We start from the raw sequence: 12,617 nt of genomic DNA, 5'->3' as shown, positions 1-12,617 counted from the left end.
TATATACAAGTTTGTTCCCTAAGTGTTCCCTTGATGAACTTGATTTTCAATGCAGAAACTATGAAATTTAGCATTTTGGAGTATATTTATGCAGTTCATATTTTTCTAAAATCTCATTCAATCTGTACAAAATTCTTCTGGAGACTGTATCTATATTAGAAGACAGGATATATAAATCCCAAATTTTTGTCTAAATTGATTTGTGGAAAGAGTAAAGGGTTTATAAACATTAGCTGTTTCATTACAGCACTTGGAAATTTGCAATACAATTTATTCCAGCAGATGAAACACACTTGTACATTAGGCTTCAGAGAAATTTCCCCTCATATGTGATCAACATGTATCTCAGCTTCTTGCAGATCTGAAATGGTTCTGCCTGTCTGTTTCTGAATGTGCTGTTGATGTGCTTTAGTCCATTTTACTGCTGGATGTATTCAGCATTATATAAAAGACCAAAACTACAACTGAGGGACACAATTAAGATTTGAAAGTCAGGAGGACACCTGTATTTTAATCAGGTGTTGACTGAGGCAAAGAGGTCAGCTTAAGCCTAGGACAATCCATGATGTGAGAAGATAAAATGAAGATGGCAGAGCACAGGAAGGGATGAATTTGAATGAGCTGAGCTTCCAGGTGCTTCTATCATTAAGATAGAAGTGCTTTTACTTTTTCTGCCTGCAAACAATAGCAATAATACTGGTGGTCTGGCTAAGAGAATGTGCCCTTTCCATACAAGAATCAACTTGTAGAGGAATGGAGGTAGGAAAGGAGCTGAATTGCTGTTACTTTCTGAAATAAACAATGCTCTCCCTTGTGTTCAGGTCGGATCCTTGGTTCGGGTGCCTTTGGAAAAGTAGTTGAAGGAACTGCATATGGATTGAGTCGCTCTCAACCGGTGATGAAAGTAGCTGTGAAAATGCTGAAACGTAAGTTGCCATGGTTCCACTTCCCAAGCCAGGTAGAGCAGGTTCTGTTGTTTAGACAGAGACCCCTTGTGTGAGAGCACGAGGTTTGACTCCATTTTCATCAGAAGGCTGATTTATTATGTTATATATTATATTAAAATGCTACATTAAAACTATACTAAAAAGAACAGAGCAAAGAAGACCAGAAGGCTACAAAGACAAGAATAAAAATGGAATGACTAACAAAAATCCTGTGACTGCTCACAGCCTTGGGACAGGGGGCTGTGATTGGTCACTAATTGAAAACAATCCACATGGACCAATGAAAGATGCACCGGCGGCCTTCCACACCAGAAGATAGTGTTTACATTTCTTTCCTGAGGCTCTCAGCTCCTCAGGACAGGAAAAATCCCAGCAGAGGACTTTTCACTAAAATATCATAGCTACAAGGTTCATACAGGATTATTCAAATGTTGCTTGTTATAAATTAATTCTTTGTATCTGACGTTGAAAATGAATGGTTAAATGAGCAGCTTTTAAAATTATGTTAGATTGCTTGATGGCATTTCAAGCCTGAAGGTACCCAGGCTTTTGAAAACATCCAAAGTTTAGGTTTAGCTGAACAGCTACAATAACTCAGCAAATACTGAGAAAGTAACCATGAATGCCTGTGAACAAATGTGGGCTGTACAACAAGGGGAAAGAGGCAGGTCTTGTATAAGCTCACTAAAGATTTCCTGCTTCCTGAGAACTGAGGCAAGCAATGAGGCAAGCAAGGAGAAATTTTTTGTTAATGTGAAAAAGGCGACTGTTCCCACCAGGTGGCTAATGTGCTTTTTCTACAGCTACAGCTAGATCCAGTGAAAAACAGGCACTCATGTCTGAACTGAAGATAATGACACATCTTGGCCCTCACCTGAATATTGTGAATCTGCTTGGAGCTTGTACAAAATCAGGTGAGTTTGGCTAACAAAATAAAGGTTGGCTGTGGGATCATAATTCAGTATTTAACAAGCACATTGGTGCCTAAAGATTTTTAGCTGTTTACATAATCTTCATGTATTTGTAGCTTTGTAGACTGTTAAATGCCTAGGAGTAACTTCTAGTACTTTTCCAGCTTTCTTTCCCACAATGAACAAATGTTTATTGATGTATTCCTTAAATTTTATCTAGTCTTGCCTGTTAGTTTACTGAGGACCTTTTATTTTGTACCATGTAATCATAGAAACAATAAAGATAGGGTATGAGATTGGGGGGAGAGCTCCAATGGGGCAGAACCCAGAGTGGAGGTTACCTAACCAACTGCTCCTCAAATTGGGCAATATTGGCTAGTTATTCTGATTGCCCTACTTTATAAAACTGTACAAATTTAATTTGGAACACTTTTTTTTTTTCCATACTGTGTATCTGAAGGCTTTTATATTATAATTCTGATGTTGTTTGGAAAAGTTTGTGTTCTATTTCCAGGCATTGACACAGGTTTCAAGTAGAGGACTTACCAGTAAATATAACAAACATAGGTTTTCAGAAGACTTCCTGATATTTGGTGATAATTGCAGTCATAACTTAGTTGATAGAAATGCATTAACTCACAACTCTATTTTCTACTACTTTTGGAATCTTTTTGTATTTGTTTCTATCTTTCAAAAATCTCACTATCTTTCAAAAATCTCACAATGCATAATTTTGCTTTATTTTAACAGGTCCTATTTACATCATTACTGAATACTGTTTTTATGGTGATTTGGTGAACTACCTGCATAAGAACAGGGACAATTTCCTGAACCGACACCCTGAAAAGCCTAAAAAGGATTTGGATATCTTTGGGATGAACCCCGCTGATGAAAGCACAAGAAGGTGGGAAAAAAAAGAAAAAAATAAATCAGTGGCCTGTGACTTAAGGACATTATAAACCCTTATTGCATTACTCTCATTCATTGACTTAAACTCCTCCCTCATTTTTCTCGTTAGACTTTTATTGGTCACGTCTCATAGGTCTGGGAAGTATTCAACAGTTTTTATTCAATCTCCCTGACATGTGTCCTAGATTTGTGTTTCCTGCATGTAGACATGCCTGCAGTCTGAGGATCCCTATGGTTTCTCCATAGATACATCTGCCTGTGTCCTTGTTTCAATGCTTGGGGAATTTCCAGTGTCTAAAACTCCTTCCCTTCAAACAACCTGGCAGAGCTTGTTCTCCAAGCTCAAGTTCTCTCCTTTATCTACCAATGGCTTAGCCAGTCTCAATAGTGTCCTAATTGTTTATGTTCATCCCAGAACTTTTTCCAGATGATGGTTGAGGAAGGTTGTCATTATATATTCAGCAATAATATAATGCCATAAAATGAGCCAGAATTTAAAAGGTGAACAGAGGTTCATTCAAGAAACCACTCAGAGAAAGAGATCAACTGTCTTGGTAGCTGAGTAAAGCCAGTACTATTCATCTGGGAATGGACTGGATTCAGCAGGACTGGATTTGATGCAAACTGTCTGGGTGAATAACTTATACCTTTCATTTGGAAAACCCTGAGCTAAAAGCCCTAGGTAGTGATATTTGAGTTCAGTGGGATTTTGGGAAATAAGGCATGGTTACATACCTGACTGTTGGCAAAAGCCTAAGTTTGAAATGCTTGAGTACAGTAATGCACAGTAACATGTATTAATAAGTGATGGTTATGTTATACATTTGATATATGGTAATGATCTTTTTATATATATATTTCCTAACAAGAAGCCAGCTGTTGAATTTCACATCAATACATTGGTACACCTTAAGTGAATGGTTAGATTTGCACATGCTCTGACAGGGAAGCCACTACCTGATACACATAATTTTCTTCCAATTCCAGTTATGTGATACTGTCATTTGAAAACACTGGAGAATACATGGACATGAAACAAGCTGATACCACTCAGTATGTGCCAATGCTGGAAAGGAAGGAGGGCTCTAAATACTCTGATATTCAGAGATCTGTGTATGATCGGCCTGCTTCATACAAGAAGAAATCCATGTCAGGTAATGTAGAACTGTCCCTTCTGCATATATCATTAATACAAATTACTCTTGTTTAAATATGTATCTGATTTTTGTCCTCTAAATGCACATAAATTGTTTAGCTCTGTTCAGCAAGAGTGTGAGCATAAGCTGTAAGCTAAAAACTTGTGCTTGTGTTCTTCCATTCTGCTATGGGGGGTAGGAGAGCATGTTGCTGGAGCAGAAGGGGTCCCGTTGTGTGTCTGTTTCTGTGCTGAAGCACTGGGTAGTTGTGCAGTGCCATGGGGCTGTAGGCACTCTTTGGAGGCAGTGATTTTATCAGTCTTGTAGTTTGAAGGATTTTGAGCAATAGCAATGACCAATAATAATAGTAGTTTATATTGTACTGTTTCCACTTACATTTCACATTAACTGACACTTACCAAATGCAGAACACTCCCAAATACTTTCCTGGATTATGTAATGAAGATAATGAATGCATCCTATTCCCTGTCCCTGTTCTCAGAAACCAAATATGCTTTTGTTTAAAAGCAGACACTGTCACTTCTGCCTCCGGGCCTCAGAAACAGAACTATATCCAGTCCCAGATTTACATGACAAACTTATGTACTCATGTTCTAGGACAGTCAGGGAAAATGAATCACTGAATTTTGACTGTGTTTTTTCCGGCATTTTTCATAAAATAAATAAGAACTGTTGCCATGAATTCCTGACCCTTTTTGCTGGTATTGGATTAGTCCCAGTGAATACTTCCTGGGAAACAAGAGTGTTCCGCAAAAGTAAACTGATAAGAATGTACATGTATGCACAAAACACTAATGAAGGCATCACCTCTAAATAAATATTTTTGTACCACACAGTGAGTAAACCACCTGCGTGACAGTCCAGTAATGTCCAGTAACACTCCTTTCTCACTTTACTTTTTCCTACCATTCCCAGGGGGAGCAATTACAGACAGGAGAAAACTCAAACCCGTTGTTTAATACTGGCTGTATTTAAAAATGCAGTATGTGTCAGTTACTGATGCAGACATTAAAAGTGGTAATAGTTACTATGAAAAGACTGTTTTGGTCATGGAACTCTCAGGATAATGATATATAGGGGAAGATCGATGCAATTTTCACACTCCACAGCAAAACTGTACTTTTCTTCTTTTTTCAATAGAATCCGAAGTCAAAAACCTTCTTTCAGATGACAGTTCAGAGGGCCTCAGCCTACTGGATTTGCTGAGCTTCACCTACCAGGTTGCACGAGGAATGGAATTCTTGGCTTCTAAAAATGTAAGTAAATAAAAAAGTAAGCAAAATGGAATAAGGTGTAAAAATGTCTTCTGCAGCTATGGTTTTAAATTTAGATTTGAGCATGCGACACAATATAGTATTATTTTTGGAGATATAGACAGCTTTCTCACTTACCTGGAAACTGAGATCACCATGATGGGAAAAAATCAAAGCAGCAGTCACTTGTCTTCCCCTGCTTCATCCTTTGATATTGCTGGAGTCAGGGTTCTGGAGAGGGTAGAGCATCAAAGCAGGGTCTGGGTGAACAGTCCATGCAGTCACAAACCAGCGTGGTCAGAAGCACAGGCATATCGTTAGTACATGAGGGGTAGAATGGGAAAGGGTGACCTGACTTTTCCCTCCTCCCCCTAAAATGCATCCATGGTCCTGAGACCTGGTGCCTCCGTGCCCCTGCTAGCAGGTGCTTCCTTGTTCAGTAACAGGTCTTGTTAGGACTGTACCTAGGAAGCCAACCCTTTGTAAGGGCAGTGGCTCTCATGGAAAAAGCATGTCCTTGAACAACTTCATTTTTCTCCATACAGTGTGTGCACCGTGACTTGGCTGCTCGTAATGTCCTCCTGGCTCAAGGAAAAATTGTGAAGATCTGTGACTTTGGGCTGGCTAGAGACATCATGCATGATTCCAACTATGTCTCCAAGGGCAGTGTATGTACTTAATCTCTGTAGCTCTGCTTTAACTGAAATGAAAATAGTCAATTTTAAATGCTATTTCATGCTCTTGCCATTCAGTGTTGGTTACAGTAATTGACCATTGGGATGAATGCGCCTCAGAACAATTTATCTTCAGATCATTAATTCCTGTAACTTTTCTAACTCTGTTTTAAAGTGAAAAAGTACACATTCAGTACTTCGCAGTCTGACATTTTTAACTGGCAGGTTTTGTGACTGGATAAATTATTAAGGAACTGTCAAACAATGACATATCAGACCTAGTTCAGCAGTGCCAGATTTTGCATCATACCTTCAATCATTTACTGCCTGGTCATCTGCCAGTAATGAAATGAACATAGCTATGGTTTAACTAGTTTTTGTGGGGAGAAACAAGTAGCATTGCTTATAATCCTGGTACCTCTGTATTAAATTGAATTAAAAATAAACACTAGCAAGGTTAACATAACTTTTCTTACAGAGAGATGTTATTCCTGGCTATCAAACAAGAATTGCAATAGTAATAATTTATTTAATGACTAATCTGTGTGTTTGGGCTTTCTTTCTTTTTATTACAGACTTTCCTCCCAGTAAAATGGATGGCACCTGAAAGTATTTTTGACAATCTGTACACAACATTAAGCGATGTCTGGTCTTATGGCATTCTGCTGTGGGAAATATTTTCTCTTGGTATGTACTGTGAATATTTTCCTATGTGTAGTGGTTAAGTTTTTTCAATTCAAACTGTTCTACATTAAGTATTTCAAATTTTACATATAAAAATATGTGCACGAAGTCCACTGTTACTGTTAGTTGTTCTTCTGTATGGAACTTAAGATTCTAGTGTTAGGTGTGAAGTGAAATGTCCATACTCTCCCAAATTCCTCTTTAGTTTTGGTACGGATTTTTTTGTTCGTTTGTTTAAGGCTTTTGCTTTTTTAAAATTTTTTTTTTGTTTTGTTTGTTTTTGCAATATATTTTTTTTTCCTGTAAAACTAAAAGAACCATGTGAAAATCTTTTGTAGAAAAGTATTGATGTGCCACAACAGGATTGATTTTCTGTCTAATATGAGAAGGGCCATGTTTCTCCCTTGCAATGGGGTGCCTGGGGCTGCAGCCCAGCTCCGCAGCTGCTTTGGAACAGTTTCTTCATACACGTTTCAAAAGAGCCTGTCTTAGTCCCATTACAGAATGAAAATAAATGTCAATCTTCTGGGACACAGATTTCTCATTTCCAGGTCAACACTGCTCCCGCAGTTGGTTTATGGCAGCGTAAAGCGGTTATGACAATATATAGCAGTTTCAGACAATGTACAGCTCCCAGCTGGGAGCAGCCTGGCTCTCTCCTCAGCCTCATTAATTAGCCTCCTGGACGGGTGGATGGCCCGCTTCAGTGAGCCTGCATTGCCCACATTTACTGCCAGCAGAATTACTCATGCCTGTGTGGTGTCTACTGCTGCCCCACGGCAGCCCCAGGCCTAATGGTATTTGCTAGAATAAGTTGTCACATAACTGCTTCTCAGAAAACAACAGTTGCACCACTATTTATGGTATTGATTCCTGTAATCTCTGGGCATCACAGGCTCCTGTAAAGAGCCATTCCCCGATATCCCTAGGAGGCATTGGGCATCTCAGGAACTGAAGCACTACACTTCACTGCTCTACCTGCAAAGAAGGTTCTGAAGCTCAATTTTAGGTGAAAATCCTGCTTTTGAAAGGGCAGAGGTTTCTGAAGTAATATTATAGTATGCCTCCTCCATCTGAGAAAATTGTTCTTTTTTGGAAAGCAAAACATATCCTCAACAGCATTTGCTAAAAAGGTCAATTATAACATCTTGCTACCATGTTGACTTCAGCTTGAATTACTCTTTTACACATCAGCAACAACTGAGCATGAGTGCAATGATGTCTCTGTGCTGCAGCCCCAAATATCAGTTAAGTGTGTTAGCTTGGGCCATGTACAAACTTTTTGACAACCCATGTCAAATGCAGGCTGATGACCTGATCCAGGTTTCATCTAATCTCTGTCCCCAATACATTCTATAAACACTGCAAAGGTATTTTTTTCTAACTAGTACCTACTTCAAACTTTCCTAACCAGCGTTTCACATTAGGGCTTAATGTCATCAAGACAATAGTTCTGATGTGAAACACTGGCTAGGAAAGAATAATTCTGATGTCATGTTAAATTATAGTGTTAACACTTCATGACATCAACAAGAAGACAGTATTTGGGAACTCTGCATGGATAGTTAAGTACAGAGTAGTACTTTTGCTTCTCTTTTATCTGCAGGTGGCACACCATACCCTGGCATGATGGTTGATTCTACTTTCTACAATAAGATCAAGAGTGGATACCGAATGGCCAAACCCGATCATGCCACCAATGAAGTGTATGTGCATTTGGCTTCTCCACACCTGCCCAGATTCCAGAGAATTTTGGCTTTAAATTCTGTTTGATCAGTTATGTTCCTTTACCAGGTGTTTAAATTGATTCCCTTCTTATCTGCAGGTATGAGATTATGGTGAAGTGCTGGAACAGTGAACCAGAGAAAAGACCTTCTTTTTACCATTTGAGTGAAATTGTGGAGAGCTTGTTGCCTGGGGAGTACAAAAAGGTTTGCTCTTTGTAATTTTCTCTGTGTTTTCTGCATACTGCTTCAGAGGGAATTATAAGCATTGTTCCAGCCATTAGAGCCATGAGCACTGAACTGGCACATTCTAATCTGTGTGAATTATGTGATTAGCACTGGGACATTGCATGTTTGGTTTCTTCAGTCAAACTTGCTGAGAGAAGCAGTTCTGCAGTATTAACTGGGAAGCAGAACCCTTTATGTCTAATTAAATCCTAACAACTCAATTTTTCTACTGGAGAACTAATTCTATATATTTTCATGGGATTTTGTAGGCTGTGAAATAATTATATAAAAGGGACTTCTTGGCCCATGTGTATAATCTCCCTGTCTCCTTCTTTGAATCTTGACACCAGCAAGTTTTCCCCTCACACTTCTGATAGCTCTTGACTTGTCTGCTTTGTGCTGCCACAAAGCTTTGCTCCTGCATCATCTAAAACTTACATGTCACTTCTCCCTTCAAAGCAATTGAAGATTCTGGACTTCTCTATCCAGTATTGCTGGCTCATAGGGCAGAATATTTGCTAGGCTAATGAATCACAGCTGCCCATCTGAAGAAAAGCAACCTTAGTGAGCAGCATCTAATGAGGGCATTAAAATGATTTTTTTCAGAGCTATGAGAAGATTCATCTGGACTTCCTGAAAAGTGATCACCCAGCTGTCACACGCATGAGAGGGGACTGTGACAATGCTTACATTGGTGTAACTTACAAGAATGAAGACAAGCTAAAGGACCGGGAGAGTGGATTTGATGAGCAGAGGCTGAGTGCTGACAGTGGATACATCATTCCCCTGCCTGACATTGACCCTGTTTCTGAAGATGAGCTTGGCAAAAGAAACAGACACAGGTAGGTGCAGTTTACAGGTCCCTTAGCCCATGGTCACCATTTGGGGTCATGTTTGACAATGTCCATTACACTTTCCAGCATCATACTCTGCAAATGGTTTCCTTAGCTCTGTTGAAACTACTTATTGGGAGAGTCACATATAAATATGGTAGCACGACTCCCCACAGTGTTTTCAATGGGAAAAAGTTTTTTGCCTGTTTTGTGGTTGCCAGGGCAAGGCAACTGCTGGTAGGGTGCTTCTGTGTGTTTTTGGGACTCCTTTAATATCTTGTCAGAGTAGTTGTCTTGTGGATCTGTGGGCACATTTTGCAACATACCTTTCCTCCTTCATACAAGATCTCAAAGGATTGGTTTGTTTGTATGAGACAAATTCTAAAATCCGGGAGAAGTTGTTGATAATATCTTCTACGTTCTATGTCTATATAGCTTCTAGTTTTCTATGAAAGCAGGGTGTCCAGAACTTTTTACTTCTTTCTTGTCAATTTGCATGACCAATGCCACTACAACACAGCACTGCCTGACCCTAGTTGTGAATGGTGCAAGTTTAATTCAGCCCTTAATTCATAGTGTATAGATTCAGCAACCTAGAAATTCCTTTTTTTTTTTTTTTTGGGGTATATTTTTGTGCTTTATTCAAGTGAGGGAAGAAATAAGTCTCTAAAAGAACTATCAAAATTAAGACATATTATCTCTCTCTGTTATTCTTATCTTACTGTGTTATTGCTATCTTATTTTCACCTGACCTCCCAGATTTACCTAAGTGACCTATTGTCACAGTAGTGTCATAAAACTATTTCTGCAACAAGTACTTGGCTGAGAGTGCTTGGAGGAACATAAGAACAGGGTGCTCCTTTGAATTCCAGGGTGGATTGCTACTTTTGATATACAAGATATGTCATGTCCTAAGAAACTGGTGGTCATAGTCACCTAAGATTGCATGGTGGGTCAGAAAGCATCTGGGGAGGTAGCGTTCAGTTCTGCTAGAGGCTGTAGTGTTTACCCAGCCACAGTCGCCACGTACCTTGTCTCTGAGACATCTGTCTCTTCCAGTTCACAGACATCTGAAGAAAGTGCCATTGAGACTGGTTCCAGTAGCTCTACCTTCATCAAGAGAGAGGACGAGACCATTGAGGACATTGACATGATGGACGACATTGGGATCGACTCCTCAGACCTGGTGGAGGACAGCTTCCTGTAACCCCTGGGACACCTGCCAGCTCTGCACACAGGGAGGCTTCCCGAGCTGTCTACAGACTTCTGCTCCACGGAGAAAACCACTTTATTGCAACGTCGAGGATGTGAAGAGGAGGTGGATTTGTAGAAAGGAACTCCCAGAAATGGGCAGAGGACTCAGCCCGAGTATAAATGAAAGAGACATGTTGAAGACGGATTTTTTTAGTGTTGCTTCTTGCAGTACTTCAGTAGCATCTCAGTGTTGTTTGCCATTCCAACTGGTAGGAGGATGAAGGGAAAGCCACAAACAGACCAGTTTTGTGTTTCAAGGGCATTCATATGACTTTGATGGATCAATTTTCCACTGCAGCAATACTTCTCCATTGTAATTATGTAAATAACTGTCTACTCAAGGATCTTTTGAGGTGCACATTGAACGTATGCCACGGATTTTAGAAGAGGTCATTCATGAATTCTGTGTACTTGCTCCCTCAATCTCAATGTCAGCTGCTGTTGAACTATCATGTGAATCGAAGAACATGCAAAAACCACTTGGGGACCAAAAAGGTCTAAAACCACAAGGGACTGACTGGTACTATAAAACATGTTACTTTCTACCATTAATGCAAGTAAAGGGGAATAATAATGATAATAATAATGATAATTAAAATTCAGTCTATAATAGGTGTTAGAAGACTAGTAAGTCTTTATTAACTATAGAAGGTAGCTGTTTTCAAGATAATACTACTACTGTTTTCAGTAACACTAAATGTATATTTTACAATCCATTGTCCTTCAGTAAAAGCACAGTATCAAAACACTTCTTTAAGTGCAGGGGAGAAATTTCCAGCCCAAAAATTTGTATAATTTTTTTTCTTTTTTTTTTGATCTACACAGAATGGTAATTGGTCTGGTTAGCTAAAACTACTTTAACATGGAGAAAAAATTTAAGATTTTTTTCTTTCATGAGCTGAGTAGCTTTTCTAATCAGATATACTCCAAGCAATTAGTTTTCCTCTGATTACGTGAGGTCCTAAAAATTTCAATTAAAAAAAAAAATGATACCAGATTTCCAAGATGCTGGAGAATGGAAAATTATGATAAACCACCAGCAATACCCCATTATTAGTGCTTCATGGGTACTCAAAAGAAATCTTGTCCTGAGGTTAGCTGCAAAGAATTGATTTGATATTTAAACTGTTCAAGAAACAAAGACATTTCTCCTAGCCTGAAATGCAAGTTCAAATAAGCAGAAATAAACATACAGAAAATATTCCTGTCTCAGTTTTCCAGTTTAAACAGGAGCAGAACTCTCTACTATCTTTGCAGACTCTAACTACAAAAGGCAAATGCTTCTAGGAGTGTTTTTTGGAAGAAGGTGCATGAAAATGAGTCTGCTCTCAGTCTGCAATTGTTGATTTTTTGACACCACTTATATGAACAAAGTATTTTGATTACTGCTATCACTGTACAACGTGTAATTGAGATATGATGCTTTGGAAGACTTACATGTGAAAAAAATTACATCACAGCCAAGGGCTCCATCCTTTCTGGCACTCAGCTTTCAAACTTAGCCTTAATTCAGTGCAATGAGCACCTCGTAGGATATGCCCAGCCTCTGTTACTAATTGAGATATGATGCTTTGGAAGACTTACATGTGAAAAAAATGACAGCCAAGGGCTCCATCCTTTCTGGTACTCAGCTTTCAAACTTAGCCTTAATTCACTGCAATGAGCACCTTGTAGGATATGCCCAGCCTCTGTTATGATACAACCAATGCAAATGCTGTGCAAACTCATTCCTGTGTTGCAGTATTTTCCTAGGAAGTGTGAAAGAGTGACTGACAGAACATGCTGCCTTGTTAAACTACAGTTTACCTTCAAAAGACCCTACAAAAATCTTCCTAGGTCCCCTTGACTTCACTTGTGGACAGATACAGATCATATAAAAGCAAATGCAATATTGGCAGTGTTACAGTGTGGGATGTGGCACAGGCAAATGATTCTGGGTCTGGGTTTCAAGCTGTCACCTGACTGAGGCCACACACAAGATCACAGCAAATGTGAAGACAGACCTGAAGTGAGCCCCCACATTTTCAACCCCGATGGAAGCTG

The 12,617-nt window shown here is 39.2% G+C and overlaps 1 protein-coding gene across 1 annotated transcript in view; it reads left to right on the top strand.

Moving 5' to 3' along the window:
• Positions 1-12,118, top strand: part of PDGFRA (platelet derived growth factor receptor alpha) — a 33,112-nt gene extending 20,994 nt beyond the window's left edge. Inside the window, exons 13-23 of the mRNA XM_039698850.1 lie at positions 822-926; positions 1,751-1,861; positions 2,609-2,762; positions 3,755-3,921; positions 5,065-5,180; positions 5,723-5,845; positions 6,427-6,538; positions 8,142-8,241; positions 8,361-8,466; positions 9,094-9,329; positions 10,380-12,118. Coding sequence (XP_039554784.1) covers positions 822-926; positions 1,751-1,861; positions 2,609-2,762; positions 3,755-3,921; positions 5,065-5,180; positions 5,723-5,845; positions 6,427-6,538; positions 8,142-8,241; positions 8,361-8,466; positions 9,094-9,329; positions 10,380-10,527 — 1,478 coding nt within the window. The 3' untranslated portion in view covers positions 10,528-12,118. The remainder of the gene's footprint in view (positions 1-821; positions 927-1,750; positions 1,862-2,608; positions 2,763-3,754; positions 3,922-5,064; positions 5,181-5,722; positions 5,846-6,426; positions 6,539-8,141; positions 8,242-8,360; positions 8,467-9,093; positions 9,330-10,379) is intronic.
• The last annotated feature ends 499 nt before the right edge of the window (positions 12,119-12,617 follow it).

The sequence above is a fragment of the Passer montanus genome, unplaced genomic scaffold (assembly GCF_014805655.1).
Source record: "Passer montanus isolate IOZ18808 unplaced genomic scaffold, ASM1480565v1 scaffold13, whole genome shotgun sequence".
Taxonomy (NCBI): Eukaryota; Metazoa; Chordata; class Aves; order Passeriformes; family Passeridae; genus Passer; species Passer montanus.
The sequence above is the reverse complement of the archived record's forward strand: the minus strand, read 5'-3'. Positions and strand labels throughout refer to the sequence as shown.